Source organism: Aethalodelphis obliquidens, unplaced genomic scaffold, assembly GCF_003676395.1.
Source record: "Aethalodelphis obliquidens isolate GAN/ISIS:26980383/991018 unplaced genomic scaffold, ASM367639v1 scaffold8, whole genome shotgun sequence".
NCBI lineage: Eukaryota > Metazoa > Chordata > Mammalia > Artiodactyla > Delphinidae > Aethalodelphis > Aethalodelphis obliquidens.
This window is the reverse complement of record NW_020837952.1, coordinates 2,663,704-2,679,515: the sequence shown is the minus strand read 5'-3', so window position 1 is coordinate 2,679,515 and position 15,812 is coordinate 2,663,704. Positions and strand designations below refer to the sequence as shown.

The 15,812-nt window shown below is 36.7% G+C and overlaps 1 protein-coding gene across 4 annotated transcripts in view; it reads right to left on the bottom strand.

Moving 5' to 3' along the window:
- Positions 1–10,089: 10,089 nt before the first annotated feature.
- The window catches only part of LARP4 (La ribonucleoprotein 4), a 64,809-nt gene continuing 59,086 nt past the window's right edge, over positions 10,090–15,812 (bottom strand). For all 4 annotated transcript variants that reach the window (XM_027106257.1, XM_027106254.1, XM_027106256.1 and 1 more), the window contains 3 exons: positions 13,959–14,083; positions 13,675–13,843; positions 10,090–12,528 (listed from right to left, as the gene is read on the bottom strand). In XM_027106257.1, coding sequence (XP_026962058.1) covers positions 12,190–12,528; positions 13,675–13,843; positions 13,959–14,083 — 633 coding nt within the window. In that variant the 3' untranslated portion in view covers positions 10,090–12,189. The remainder of the gene's footprint in view (positions 12,529–13,674; positions 13,844–13,958; positions 14,084–15,812) is intronic.

Here is a 15,812-nt window from a genome sequence, read left to right as displayed (position 1 = left end):
ACACAGGCTCAGTTGTGGCGCACGGGCTTAGTTGCTCCGCAGCATGTGGGATCTTCCTGGACCAGGGCTCGAACCCGTGTCCCCTGCACTGGCAGGCGGATTCTTAACCACTGCGCCACCAGGGAAGCCCTTAAATAAGAGATTTTTAAAGGAAAGAAAAAATTTATGAGGATCAGGAAAATTTGAACACTAGATATTTAGGAATTATTGTCATATTTTTACATATGGTAATGACATTGTGATTATATAACTTTACAATAGTACTTTTTAATGGGAAAACATACTCAAATATTTATGGATGAAATGGTATGCCTGAGATTTGCTTCATAATAACCCAGTGTAAGGTGGGGTGAGAAGGTAGAGGTATATCTGAAGTAATATTGGCTGAGATCATAGAAGGAGTTGGGTGACGGGAATATGCAGTTTGATTATACTATTCTACTTTTGTATATATTTTAAAATTTCCATAAATAAACATTTTTTTAAGTACAGAGAAATATTTCTGCAGGAGATCATACCTTTGTAATTGTATCTTTTTCTATTTTTTCTAATATTGCTATATATTAAGTGAATGGGTACTTTAAAACATGAATCTACAAAGCAATCTTTACTAAAAGTTTCATAATTATAACAGTTGAAAAACTGGAAATATTGTCTACCCAGAAATCCAAGAGAATCAACTAAAATACTATCATTCACTCATTCATTCATTCAAACATACTGAGTTAATGTAACATGTTAGGAACTGTCTAGGTGCTAGGAATACAGTGTTTGAAAAAGGTGTATACTCTCACGGAGCTTAGTTTAGTTCTATCAAAATTACAATTAGTTTTATGAAATGGCTTAAGATTAGGCCAACATATAAAAATAAATAATTTCCTGTCTTACAGCAATAGGCAATTCAAAGAAAAATCCATTCGGTCACAGCAAAACATAAGTAGGAATAAACCTAACAAGAAACGTGTACGATTTATATGAAGAAAACTGTAAACCTAAATAATAGTTACCTATTCCCAGATGGGAAGACACAATATCATAAGGATATCAATACTCCAAAAATTAATCTATAAAAGTTAATGCAGGGCTTCCCTGGTGGCGCAGTGGTTGAGAGTCCGCCTGCCGATGCAGGGGACACGGGTTCGTGCCCCGGTCCGGGAAGATCCCACATGCCACGGAGCAGCTGGGCCCATGAGCCATGGCCGCTGAGCCTGCGCGTCCGGAGCCTGTGCTCCGCAATGGGAGAGGCCACAACAGTGAGTAGGCCCGCGTACCGCAAAAAAAAAAAAAAAAAAAAAAAAAGTGAATGCAATCTTTATCAAAATATTACTGTAATTTTCTAAATCTTGACAAGCGGTTTAAATAGAAGATTAAATGCTCAAGGAAAGTCAAGAAAAATTAAAAAATTTAGAAGAGGAATTTGCCTGAGCAGATATCAAAACATACTAAAAATCAACAAGCCTCAAAACCAAAAAGTCATGAAGGAATACTGATTGTGAATAATGAAAGATAAGACAAACATGCATGTTCTTTAGTGGCAAGACTCATAATTTTTGTCGAGTCAGTTCTCCCAAAATTTCTTGTAAGTACAATGCAATATCCATAAAATCTTCAACAGAACGTTTTGTTTTGTTTTGTTTTTTTTAACAAAATTTGTTAGGTGATTCTAAAGCTCACATTAAAGAAAAAAATTCACAAGGATGGCCAAACATTCTAAATAAAAAAACTATGGGAACAATTTGTCCTTTCAAATAACAAAATATGCTAAAAAGCTACTGGAGTTAAAACAGGGTGTTATTAGTGCAGGAAGAGGATAGAAGGAATTTGATAAATACTGAAGAAACAGACTTACGCATAACTAGGAATTTCCTTTATGATAAAGGTGGCACCTCAAATCAAGGAGAAAAGATCAAGTATCTAACAAATTGTTTTTTAACAAATTACTATTTAGAAGAAATAAGAGTGACACTTCATAATGCACCAAAAGAAACTGAATGTGTTTAAAAGTTAAAATTTAAAGAAAAAAATTAAGGTATTAGAAGAGAGGAAAAATATTTAATAACTTCAGCATAGGCAGGGCTTTCTAAGCAAGTTGTGCAGGTGAATGTTGATAGATATGGCCCCCAAAACAATTAAAATGCAAGAAACCATATACAACAGGTGTCCCCAAGCTGCCTGAACCATCCCCCCCACCCCCGCCACAGTCCGTGGAAAAATTGTCTTCCACGAAACCAGTCCCTGGTGTCAAAAAAGGTTGGGGACCGCTGATATAAACGTTAACATTTTTTAAATTACAAATAAGAATGTGTTTCCAGTATATTTAACAGACAGTGAAATATCCGGAACATAAAAAAGAGCCCTGGACTTCCCTGGTGGCGCAGAGGTTAAGAATCCGCTTGTCAGTGCAGGGGACACGGGTTCGTGCCTTGGTCCTGGAAGATCCCACATGCCGCGGAGCAACTAAGCCCGTGAGCCACAAATACTGAGCCTGCGCTCTAGAGCCCACAAGCCACAGCTACTGAAGCCCGCGCTCTGCAACAAGAGAAGCCACTGCAATGAGAAGCCCGCGCACTGCAATGAGTAGCCCCCACTCGCCGCCGCAACTAGAGAAAGCCCGCGCGCAGAAGCAAAGACCCAACACAGCCAAATATAAATAAGTAAATAAATTATAAAAAACAAACAAAAATAGATTATAAAAAAAGAGCCCTACCAGTAAATAAAAATTGACCACCTAATGAAAAAATAAGTAACAAATAATAAATGGCTAATAAGGATACAAAAACATTTAAAAACTTACCAGCAATCAAAGAAATACAATTTTAGCAATAACAGATAAGAAGTACCTAAATGATATATAGATACTGGGTGTATCCCTTCCCTTGATGGCTGAGGACCATAAGCTACAGAATCATAAAAGCCCAAAACTCTTGAGGGTGATTTGTCCTGTTGTGTGAAAGACTTGGACACTGGGGAGGAGAATTCTTTCCTCATCTGGAAATTGCTGCAAGGACCTCGTAAACCTGTAACTGCTACTGACCAATCTTTCCTGTCACATAGAGAACGCACCTGAGGAAGAAGCCAACATACAGCTAGTGGACTGGGCATGGGAGGGAAAGGTGTGGAAAAAAGGTGAGGGAAGAGGAGAGAAGAGGGATTAGATTAAGATTGATTATGCACTTGGGTCCAGCTCCATCACTGAACGTTTACAGTAAGCCACTGGCTCCCCTCTACTTATTCTCCAACCTATTCTCAACCCTCTATTATCAGGCCTCCACTCCTAGTCTATTGAATCAGTTTGGTAATGGTTACCAGTAGCCGTCCAACTGTCAAATCCAATGGACTCGTCATCTCACTTACGTGGCATTTATACTTTACCTCTTGAAATTTTCTCCTTTAATTTCTTTAACATCTCTTTCTCCTGCTTCTCTTGTTAGAACGTTTAATGCCAGTATTGTTTGGGAACTCCTTTTCCTCTGCCTTCTTTTACATTTTTAAAAAGTGTTTTTACTTGAAAATATTTCCAGGTATAGAGAATTATACCCATGTACCTATCTCACCATCTATTTCTGCTTCAGAACTTTAAAGACATTATAGATACATTTGAAGGCCCTATACATGCATCCCTAGTATTATTTACCTCCCTTCCTCCTTCCCAAAACATGGTTATTTAAAAGGTATCCACCATCTTGCAGCCGGTATCATTCCCAAGTATATTATTACATTTTTATACTTTTACTAGATGTATCCATAAACAATAAATAGTAATTTAAAAACTATAAATAAAAGGTATCAAACTCTATATGTCAATCTAACTTGCTCTTTCAATATTTCTTTTGACACGTAAGAGCTGTTTCCAGTTCATTCACTTTAAGTGATATATAGTATTTCATCACAAGACATACTATAGTACTACTGACTCATCTCCTGCCTCCCTCTTAGACTTACCTTTGTGAATATATTGGGCCCACCTGGACAATCCAGGAAAACCTCATTCCAAATCTTTAACTTAATGACATCTGCAAAATCCCCTTTGCAGTATAAATAACTTTCACAGGTTCTGGAGATTAGGATGTGGACATCTTTGTGGGAGAGATTATTCAACCTCTCATACTGTTTTAACTACTGCTCCCTTAATTCCAAACATCTTTCTCACCTGGACAATTCCCAAACTATTCACATAGCCACGAGCTTTGTGTTCTCAATTTCGAATATAACCATAATCCTCTCCTTAAGACTTTCGGTGGTTCAGCATTCCCTACAGAATCAAGTGAAGTCATTTTCTTAGCATACAATTGGTCATGATTTGACTGCAAAGTAAATTCAGCTTTTCTCCTGTCGTACTCTACTGAAACCTACACTCCACCCATTCCAAACTATTATACTGAATTTGCCACATGGTCATGCCTCTTTGCCCTTCTTTACTTGCACTCTGTCAGTATGCTGTTCATTCTTCCTTCACCTACCTAGCCAACACATGTTGTTCATGAATCCATTTGGAAGTTAATGCCTATCCCCCCAACCCCAGCAGAGCTGACCACCATTGAATGTGTATTTCTAACACCAGCAAAACATTCATAACACTTCATAGTAATATTTTGGCTTATAATGCTCCACTCTAGTTATTAAGGGTAGAAATTTCATAATTTTAGCATTCTGTGCACCTAGTGTCTTGGCTTATAGTAGATATGTAAGATCAAAATGGTCATAAATGAAACAATTAAGGTCATGGAGTTAGTGTGTGGGTATTTCTAAGATTTGAATACTGATGGAAAGTGGCATGCTACACAAACAGCCATACATCCACAAGAAAACAAGTGGTGAGACACAATAAAAAATTTTTTTAACTTAGTAAGTTAAATCTGGAATCTTGAAGAGTATGTGCTATTACTCCCTAAATTTTTGGATGAGTAAACAAGCTGAGAGAAAGAAATGATTTGCCTAAATACACCAAGATTAATAACAGAGTTGGCTGTAGCTATGGGAAGACTATAATGTTACTCAGGGTTGGGGGGGATTTGACAGACATTCAAATTTTATAACCTTCTAGCCGTGTTTATGAGCGTGTTACTTCATTTCTAGGACACAGCTGGTTTGCTGAGGCATGTGTGAATTATGTTTTTTAGGGATCTTCACATAGAAAAATGGCAAGTTGATAATAAAATTTTTTTTAGCAGTGATAACAGTCACAACAAGCTTAATGATTTTAATTCCTCTCCAATCTGACAATTTTATTGGTGAGGATTGGAAACATTAAAACTTGAATGAACTCACATGAGAAGTGCTTAACAGTAGTTGGCATGGAGACTGTCCAGGTGGGAAGAGAGGATGATGATTAGGATTAGGGTAGCAACAATTAAGACAGAAATAGGGGTAGATATAAATTAAATAATTTTTAGCCCTATCCCTAAGTAAGCTGAAAGAAAATGTAATCTAATGAAAATCACCATAATGCTAGAGATGAACTGTTTTTTAGAATTAAAGGGAATGATTTTAGTTCGGTATTTCTTTTTGCAGTCCCCCCACCCCCATCTTGCCATTGTTAGGATTATCAGAAATCCTGCAAGAATAAGCATAACCATCTCAAAACCGTACTGATATCTCCCTGCCCACAAAAGGTTCTTTGCCAATGTATTCAATCATAGTGAATGCCACAAACTTCCATCCAGTTCCAAAGTCACAAATTCATGAGTCATTTTCTATGCCTTCCTCTTACCCTCTATATCTAACCCATTCACGTCTTTTTCCCAAATGTTTCTCAAATCTACCACTTTGCTCCAACTGTATCATCACCAGGTAAAATCTATCTCGTCTCATCTGTTCTCCATAATGCACAAATTTCAAACCCAGGAGTCTGGCTCTTAACCTCTTTCTCTGTCCTCAGCTTGGAAGATGGAACAAGGTCCCCCCCATACTGTATCTGCACGACACTATAATTCTTCCAATGCATCATAAAGATGTACAGTTTGCTCCTTCATCTGGAACACTCTCCTCTGGGCTCACCTAATTAACTCCTACTCCTTCAGATATCTGTCCTCGGTTTCTCAGGAAAGCATTCATCCCTGTATCACACCCCACTCCAACTGCATGGACTCTGCCTGGTTCTGGCTTTCACATTTACTGCTGGTCTAATTTTGCAATTACTTATGATTATTTCATGCTAAGCACCATAAGGGTAGGAATCCAATCTATTTTTTGCTGTCTAGCACAATGCCTGGAACACAGCATGCAATATATACTGGCTAAACAAATACCCCACCCATCACGATTAGGTCCAATGCTAAGTCAATACCCTCAGTTTTGACATGTCGAGGTCATAGTTATTTGTATAGGCAGAATTTGGAATGCAAAAGAGCAAAATTAGAACTTAGATGCATCATTCAAAATAAATATAAAACATACGTTAAAGATAAATAACAGCCTACATAAGGTTATAGGGAGGCTGGAGTTCTACTATGGTTCATTAAGTCTGATACAGCAGGTATGCAGAGGAAACAGGAGAGACGTACAGCAGCTTCAAAGATTTGCAAAACAGCTACCAAAAATGAATTTAAAAGATAACATTTAGGAAGCTTGTTCCTTCCCACAACACCAGAAGAAAATGGAGCATTATGAAGAAAGTGAAAACATCTCAATTCCTTTAAACCCTCATACAAACTAAAGACATCCTTGATAGTTTTCATTCCAGAGATTTTTTAAGGAAATTCAGTCCTCTAGTAGTGTTAAACTTTTTATAAAAACTTCCAGGCATAAAACTGAAATTTAAACTTGGAGACATACTTCGGTTAATATTTTCTAACAAGGCATAAATACATAAAGTATCTCAGTGATAAGACTCTTGATAAATCCATTCATTTTTAATACAACTCAAAAGCCTACATAACTAAGTTTATCAATTGGTCATTAGTCCACCTAATACACAATTACAGTGTGTTCCTGATATGGTAAAGAAGAAATTTAAGTTATGCACCTCCTCTCTTGGCCAAATAAACTCACTAACACACTGATAGAAAGCCCTAAGGCTTTGTTAGCATGTTTCCCCTGTAAACCTGTTATTACTGGGATGATTTTGCTCACTGATATCAGCTACCTTCATTAAGATAAATGTTCATTAGCAAAATAAAGGTTTTAGCTGTTGAAAGAGCAATGCTACTAAGTCATCATCAAAGTGAATGTTCACATTAAATGTTACCTTTATATGTATTATTTATAAACACACTCATAACACATAACTTGTGGAATAAATATTTCTGAATATATGAGAATTAGAAAATCTAATTTGAAATTAGCCTATATTTTAAAAGACCTGGATTTCTACTATTCAAGAATAAACTGTGGCATAACAGCTATGTAACACTTCAGGGTTTTTTAGCAATGCTATATTCAATAAAAGTTGAGCTGTCACATTAATTTGCAGATACCAGCTGTTAAAAAAAGCCAGAGATTGCTCAGCTTTTCCATTTTTGCCGTTATCATAGTTTAAAAAAAGATTAAAAGACTCACTTAAATTTCCCAGTAAACCTTCCCTTAAAAAGCTCCCCCAAACCCTTTAGCTCTAGGGTTTCCAATCAAAGATGTGGTTGAAAAGGTAAAGGTAACCAAGGGGCTTTCTCTTGGAAACAGAAGTTTAAAGACCCAGAATTTACACACTCAAATCAGGCCATAATCTGACCCACGAAGGCAAACCCTTAAGCTGCACATTGCCCTGTGACTTTTCTCCCCTTCAATAACTGCTTCTGACACTAAAAGAATTTAAGAAAACCCCAGAATCACAGAGCTGAATCTTCTAGCTCTCTACCCTCACTGTGCAGATGAAATATCACACAATCCATACCCCGCTCCCAAAAACAAAATAATAGCTGAAACCAGAATAGAACTAGAGAGTGGGCAACATAAAAGCTAATCAGAAAGTAAATACAAGTAGCCATTTAGAGATAAGCCACCTGGAGAAAAGGAAACCAGTCCTGCTTTTTAATAATTTTATTTTTTCTAATTTTGTGTTAATTTCCCATAGCACCTTGGCAATGTTGAAAACAAAAATACAAATACAACGATGTACTCATTATAACATAATATGCATGAGCATGTGTCACACCATTTGCGGGGGGGGGGGGGGGGGGGGGGGCTATGGAAAAAAAAAAAAAAAAAAAAAAAAAGAAAAGTATTAAAAAGCAGGAGTGGGTGGTGGGCGGGGGGGGGGGGGGGGGGGGGGGGGGGGGGGGAGAGTGGTTTTGACAACAAGAACAAACCTAAGCAATGGACAAGAGAAGCCAGATAACTGGTTCTGACTCCCAACCCCGAACATTTAAGAGATATCACTCACACCTGAATCAGGCAAAAAACAAAACCCAGTAACGATGTGGATTGTTTCTTACACTAATCAGTGTTTTGTGCTTCAAAACTGAAAATAAAACCATTTCATTGTATACACAGCCTGTTGATATCTCACTTGTACTTTCAGGAAGCGTCTACTCAACAATTCACAGCTTTTAAAAATAAAATTGAAACTATTTAATAATTAGGTGGAATTTAAAAAAGAATACACTCTCAACTTGAAAACAAATTCTCTTTCAACTTCTTAAAATGTCCTCAATTAATGAGGACTGAAATGTCTATGTATCTTCTTGAAATCTCAGACTAAATTAGCATACACCAAAAAGCCCAAAGTTAAATTAATGGCCACCAAATTGTAAGGAAATATAAAAACTTAGGAAAGAACACCGTACACTGTAGTTAAGAATTTACAAAAACTCCTCTTTCGCATTTTACCCTTCCTGTAAAAACAAAACAGTACTTTTAAAATATGGTTAATATACATGGCCAACATAAATAACAGACTTAACCCCAGTGCTGCTCAACTGTATCAAAGTAAAACCAATGGACATTTAAGCCAAAAGACTAAATATTTAAGGCCATAGCTAATAAAACTATAAAGTGTTCAGTAACTTTTAAATATTAGTCTCTGCTCCAGCAGATGCTAATACTCCCTCATTACGCCTTCTCCAAAGCCAACCTGGTATTTAAAAAGAAAAAGGAATGTACAACAATATTCAAGATACCTTAATTTTAGAAACCAAAAATAAATAAATCTGCATGTCATCTGATCACATGCAAATAGAGCACATAAGATGATAAGAACAATAAAACCATATCACTGAAAGATCTTATCTTCTTCCAAAATCCAGTTGAAAAAAATTTAGATGGATCATTCCTTTGAATGCCAGTGTCTATATTTGCAAAAATGAAATTACTCAGATTAAAGACAGGCCTAGATACCATGAAAACCTTAATTATCTGGATAGAAAATGGAGGCAGGTTTTGCCATATCTCTATCTATATACCTTCTCTGTGAAGTGCAAGGTGATGAACTTGTGTGACTCTTGTTCTCATGCATTTAAGAAGTATGGCAGAAGATCACTGAACCATACACTCAAGATCATTTGTATCTACTTTTACCCTCCAACAACCCAAGGACACGTTAAGTCATAAGGATGAAGAGAAAAACTTGACATTTAAATTCCTCGTTCTAAAGAACCAAATAAATAGTTAAACTACAATGAATGCCCGACCCTCATCAGTTACAGAGTAATGCTGTAAAAAAAGCCATCAGTTTCACACAACTCACAGGCATCATTTAGATACAAACCTTAAATCTGATATAATAAAATAAATGCTAAATACATATTGTGAATATATATATTATATATATATATATATACACACACACACACACACATACACCCACACATTATTCTTCCCTATACATCCCATCAAAATGGGAACTATTAGCTGTAATGAGGCAAATTAACTGAAAAACATTATATTTAATATGAAATTTAAAAATGGTCATGTCTTTAAATTTCTACTTTCAATAACACCTTCTGGGAAAAAGCAAGAACACACTTGCTTTCTTGAAAAAGAACTCTTTTCTTGTGTATCAATTAGAACATTTAGTTTTTAGAAGTTGGGTAGACTAACAGCAAGTCATACAAGGATACAAGTAATATAGGCCTATTTCTGTGACACACTGTAAAAAAAAAAAAAAAGTATTGTTTCATCTAAGTGCAATAATTAAGTTTATAATCCTTACCAAGCGATTTTTGTAAAATGTTTATTCTCTTAAATCCAATACATTCACAGAGTGTTAACACTTTAAACGTTTATCATTTCCACCAGCTGCAGCATTATCTAAGTAAACCAAAATAAGCACTTTTATCATAGATGTAGTCAGTGATTATTAATACTTTTTTTTTTTAAAGGACCTAAACTTCCCCCAAATTTCAGCACAGGTAGTTTTATGGTATGTTTCCTTTAGTAGAAAATAGTGTGTAGAAATGAATAGTTTCAAACTGCTTAAATATATCATGTTATCAATCCACCAAATCAAAAGCAATTGCCAAGCTGAATAATAAGTTACAAAGAAATGATAATTCTGGCTTGTACAGAAATGTGCGGTGTTTTCAAAGCTCTGAACAGTTACCTACTAATACAAATCTCCAAAGCTTAACTTAGAGTTGGAAGATGAGTTTCACAGTAATGTAATTTTAACCCTCATTTACATTCATTTTAATATATTACTAAGATGTTTACTCTATGTCACAATGGTGCTTTCCAGTGTTCACAATTTACAGTTTCAATTTGTACATATGTAATTCACTAACATAAGGGACAGTTATTACTATCACAAACTATCCCTAAAAAGAAAACAAAACCCCACCTTACATAGAACTCTGAAAATGGTATGACTTAAAACAGATTAATGCAACATGGTTTTTAATTTTTTAGCCATTTTCTAAACACCAGCATGTAAACTTGCCTATTTAATGTGAGAGCTACAACTTTATTCACTGAGAAATTATATGTTAATTTTAACTATCTTTCTAACCTCAACTCAAAAATTTTGTGACTTGCTGGTTCTGTTTCTGTGAATTCCAAACTGCTTTTTTTTTTTTTTTTTGAGAAAGGGAAAGAAGGAAGGTGATAAATACATTGCAAACAGAAAAGGTTGTCCCCAAATTAAACCTTTAAAAAGAAATTTCTTTTTACATCTATACTATTTAACACTTTAAGAGTCAGCTACAATGTTTCATCTTTAACACTAACACAAATAAATTACTGTAGGGTCGGTCTGCCCTATCATTCTGGGATCTAAAGTTCTAAATACATGACCAGAAGAGTAAAATACTTTAATGTTCAAGTCAGAAATTTAGAACAGTTATATGATTTGACTAGACTGAGCGAGGCAGCTAGAAACATACAATTCTGTAGGTGATTGGTTATTTTGCTTTTGGGGGTGGATAATCAAAGAACAGAGTAATGAAGAAAGTAACAAAAAAAAAGAAATCGTTTCCTATTTTGGGGGGGGGAAGAAAAATCACAGGGCAGCTTAAACCTCTGAGCTCCATTTGACCCACCCCCTCAGATATAACACAAAATTTTAATTTTTCAAATAACCCCCATTCTTTCCTTGAGTATCAAACTGATTGGTAGTCACATCCCCAAGTACAATCAGAGTTTAACAGCTTGTTGAATGAAATATTAGTAAGGTCAAAAAGACAGACTAAATTTCAAACTGGAAAAAAAAAAATCTACTCAAGTATTACATTCAGTTTTCAAATCATTTACTAACATGACAACAGATTTGGCTTCAATCATACTTGCACACACTCACACCACAACAGTCACCCCCAGCCACTGATCTGTTTTGCAACACAAGGCCATATAGGCAGAAATGGCATTCTCCAAGCCAAACTTTAAATAGATTAAAAAAAGTAATTTCTAATTTTACAGAAATGTTTCTTCAAAAAATATTTTCTCTCACTCCCTCATCTCCTATACTGAAGGATGTATAATGTGTTTTTCTCCCAAGCTAAATCTGAACCCTCAAAATTGATTCCAGGCAGAAGATCTCTGCAAATTAAAATCAAAAACAAAAATAGAAAAATTATATTTTTATATATGTATACATATATATATATATTTATACTGATTGGAATCCTCCAGCATTTTAAAATCGCTTTAGAGATGAATTTTGGGATTCTATAGCTCACAACTCCAAAATCCATAATGATTTAAGGATGTACTTTCTCTTGTTTCCTTCCTGGCCACGCCCTCCCCTCCAAAACAGTTCAATATAGCCAGGCTCAAGTTTAATGGGAAGAGAGAGAAGTTTCTGAACAGTTTTTTTGTTTTTGTTTACTTTGGTGATCTGGGTGGCACGTATTGCTCTTTGCCATTACGTCGAGTCACTCCCTGAGGTATAGCCCTATGGCCAAACTGGCGTCTCTGTTCCCTGATTTTTCCAGCTGCTCCCCTGGGAATGGCATTGCCTCGGAAGCCAGAGTAATCCTTACTAGCCCTTGCTTCTGGCTTCTCATGTTGTTTCTCGAAGGACTTCTCAGGAGCTCCATTCTCTTCATTTTTGGTGGGAGATACTGCATTGGAGCGAAGTTCTCGCAGTGGCTGCACAAGCACTGGAGCTGGCTCTTTAGGGGGCTTCTGGCACACTTCAGCATAACTTAGCTTCCGAGGTTCCTTTGAAGCAAAGATAAGAAACAAAAACATTTATGGTACATATTCTCTAAATAATAAAGTACAGAAAGAATAGTGTTAACCACAAGAAATCAGTAAGTTATCTTGTAGGAAAGGGCACTAGGCAGTCTCTTATACACTGCTATTAAAGTGTACAGGTACAATCTTTAAAAATAAAATTTGTTGAATATAATTAAAAAGTCTTAGCAATTTATGTATGATACAATAATTTCACTTGAGATATTTATTTGAAGGATATACAAGTCAGCAATGTTTATAATGATGCAAAAAAACCTGGAAACCTAAATGGCTAACAAGGAAGAACAGATTAAATTAATAATGGTACATCCACATGATGAAATAAAATGGTTCCATTCTCTCTTCCCTGACTACAAAGAACCCTAAGAGAGATATAAGAATCTCAGCAGAGCAGTTGGAAACCAATAATATAAACTCTTAATTACCTCATCTGAAAAGGAGGAGAATAGGGATGTTGTGAGAATGGGCTAAAGCATAAAAAAAGTCTTTAGTACTGGTCCTAGCATATAGTAGGCATTTCATAAGTGGTAGGTGCTATTCTATTATTATCATCGTTATTATTAAAAGACAAGATAAAATGTTCTTAACCTGGAAAAAAAAAAAGAGCTGTACCAAAAATGCACTAGTTATATCAATGAATGAAAAACTTATAGGTAAATTCTGTGGCTTTTTTCCCCCTGCTTTTCTATATCTTTCAAATTATAAAAATGATTCTGGAAATTGAATAAAAATGGCAGTGGCTCCTCATGGGTTTCATAGATTTGTTAAGCATTATACAAAAAAGAATTTCAAGAGCCTCAAAGCCTCTATACCCTAGCCCAAAAAAAGGTACAGTCATCATAATGAGAAGGAAGCTTCACTTAACCACAATCTGATTGGAAATAAAGCAATCAAAAGAAACAGAATAAACAGTAATTTCTTCATTCCCTCAACAAGGCTAAAATTTCCAATTTCTTCAGAGTGACTTTAAATTCCTTTTTCAATGCGGGCAACCAGCCCCAATTGGGCTATTTCCAAATGACTCTGCTCTAGCAGAGTTATGTGAAAAATAAAATTTCTCATTATTTAACCTATTGTTTTATTCTCGCTAAACTAAATTCATCAAGTTACCTGTAGGGCCACAGCTACAGCTGCACTTATGTTACTATTACATGGTGAAGCAGTATTTGTTCTCGATGGCTTTGCAGTACTCGGGGAAGAAACCGGTATAGTTGTCTGGCTGGGAACATCTTTTTGAACAGTTGAATCCTCTATTAGATCCTTTTCTTGCTGAGTTGTGCTATGGAAAAAAGAACTTGACATTAGGCTTAGTATAGAGCACAAAGAAACACCTGAGAAATGATCAGAAGAAAAAGTAATCTTAATGTGAAAGATCATCTACTTTGAAATTGTACCTTAATGCAGAAAGCTCAGCTGTACATGGAGGACTGGTGCTCATACTGAGTTGCTGGGCAGAGGTGCAGTCTGTCTGTTCATCCTCTGCAGTCACTGGGCAACTAACTCTCAACTCTTCCTTATCCTTAAAGTGGAAACATATTTCAAAATTGAACTTATATAGATACTTCTCCAAAGAAGATAAACAAATGGCCAATAAGCACATGCATGAAAAGCTCAACATAACTGTCCATTAGGGAAATGCAAATCAAACCCACAATGAGAAACCGTTTCACACTCACTAGGATAGCTATAATCAGTAAGACAGACAATAATGAATGTTAGTGATGGTATGTAGATATTGGGACTCTCATACATTGAGGGTGGAAATGTAAAATGATGCAGCCACTTTGCAAAAACAGTCTGGCATGGGGATTCCCCGGTGGCGCAGTGGTTGAGAGTCCGCCTGCTGATGCAGGGGAAACGGGTTCGTGGCCCGGTCCGGGATGATCCCACATGCCGTGGAGCAGCTGGGCCCATGCGCCATGGCCGCTGAGCCTGCGCTCCGCAACAGGAGAGGCCACAACAGTGAGAGGCCCGCGTACCACAAAAAAAAAAAAAAAAAGTCTGGCAGCTCCTCAAAAAGTTAAATATAGAGTTACCATATGACCCAGCAATTCTGCTTAGTTATAAACCCAAGAGGAAACACGTCTATACAAAAACTTATACACAAATGTTCACAATAACATTATTCATAATAGCCAAAAAGTGAGAACAAGCTAAATATTCAGCTGGTGAGTGGATAAACAAAATGTGGTGTAACTATCCAGTGGAGTATTATTGCACAATGAAAGGAATGAAGTACTGATCCACACTATGACAAAGAATGACCCTTGAGGACATTATGCTAAGTGAAATAAGACAGTCACAAAAAGACAAATACTGTTTGATTCCACTTATATGAGATACCTAGAGCAGTCAATTTCAGAGACAAAGCAGAATGGTGGTTGCCAGGGCCTGAGAGAAGTGGGGGAATGTGAGCTGCTATTTAATCGGTAAACCATTTTAGTTTTGCAAGATAAAAACAGTTCTGGAGACTGGTTGCACAACAATGTGAATGCATTTAACACTACTTAACTGTACATGCTTAACATGGTTAAGATGATAAATTTTATGTTATGTGCATTTTACCACAAGTAAAAAACGAATATCAAGAAAGAGCCCTAGGGCTTCCCTGGTGGCGCAGTGGTTGAGAGTCCGCCTGCCGATGCAGGGGACACGGGTTTGTGCCCCGGTCTGGGAGGATCCCACATGCCGTGGAGCAGCTGGGCCCATGAGCCATGGCCGCTGAGCCTGCGCGTCCGCAGCCTGTGCTCCGCAATGGGAGAGGCCACAACAGTGAGAGGCCAGCGTACCAAAAAAAAAAAAAAAGAAAGAGCCGTAGAAATTAAAATCGACCGACAAAATAAAAATTTCAATAGGTTTTTAGGGGTATGGGATTAAAATGTTTTAAAATTTCAATAGGTTTAAAAGGTAACATTCAGGATAACTCTGTAGAAAATACAGACAGGTACAAAGATAAAAATTAGAAAAACCAAACAAGAAAATCAGAGGTTCAACATGCAAGGTCCAATATCAAATTAAGTGTTCATCCCATATTTGTGGGTTGGAATTATAAGAAGTACACTTTATTATTGTTCTTTAAAAATGTATCTATGGGGGGCTTCCCTGGTGGCACAGTGGTTGAGAGTCTGCCTGCCGACGCAGGGGACGCAGGTTCGTGCCCCGGTCTGGGAAGATCCCATATGCCGCGAAGCGGCTGGGCCCGTGAGCCATGGCCGCTGAGCCTGCGCGTCCAGAGCCTTGCTCCGCAG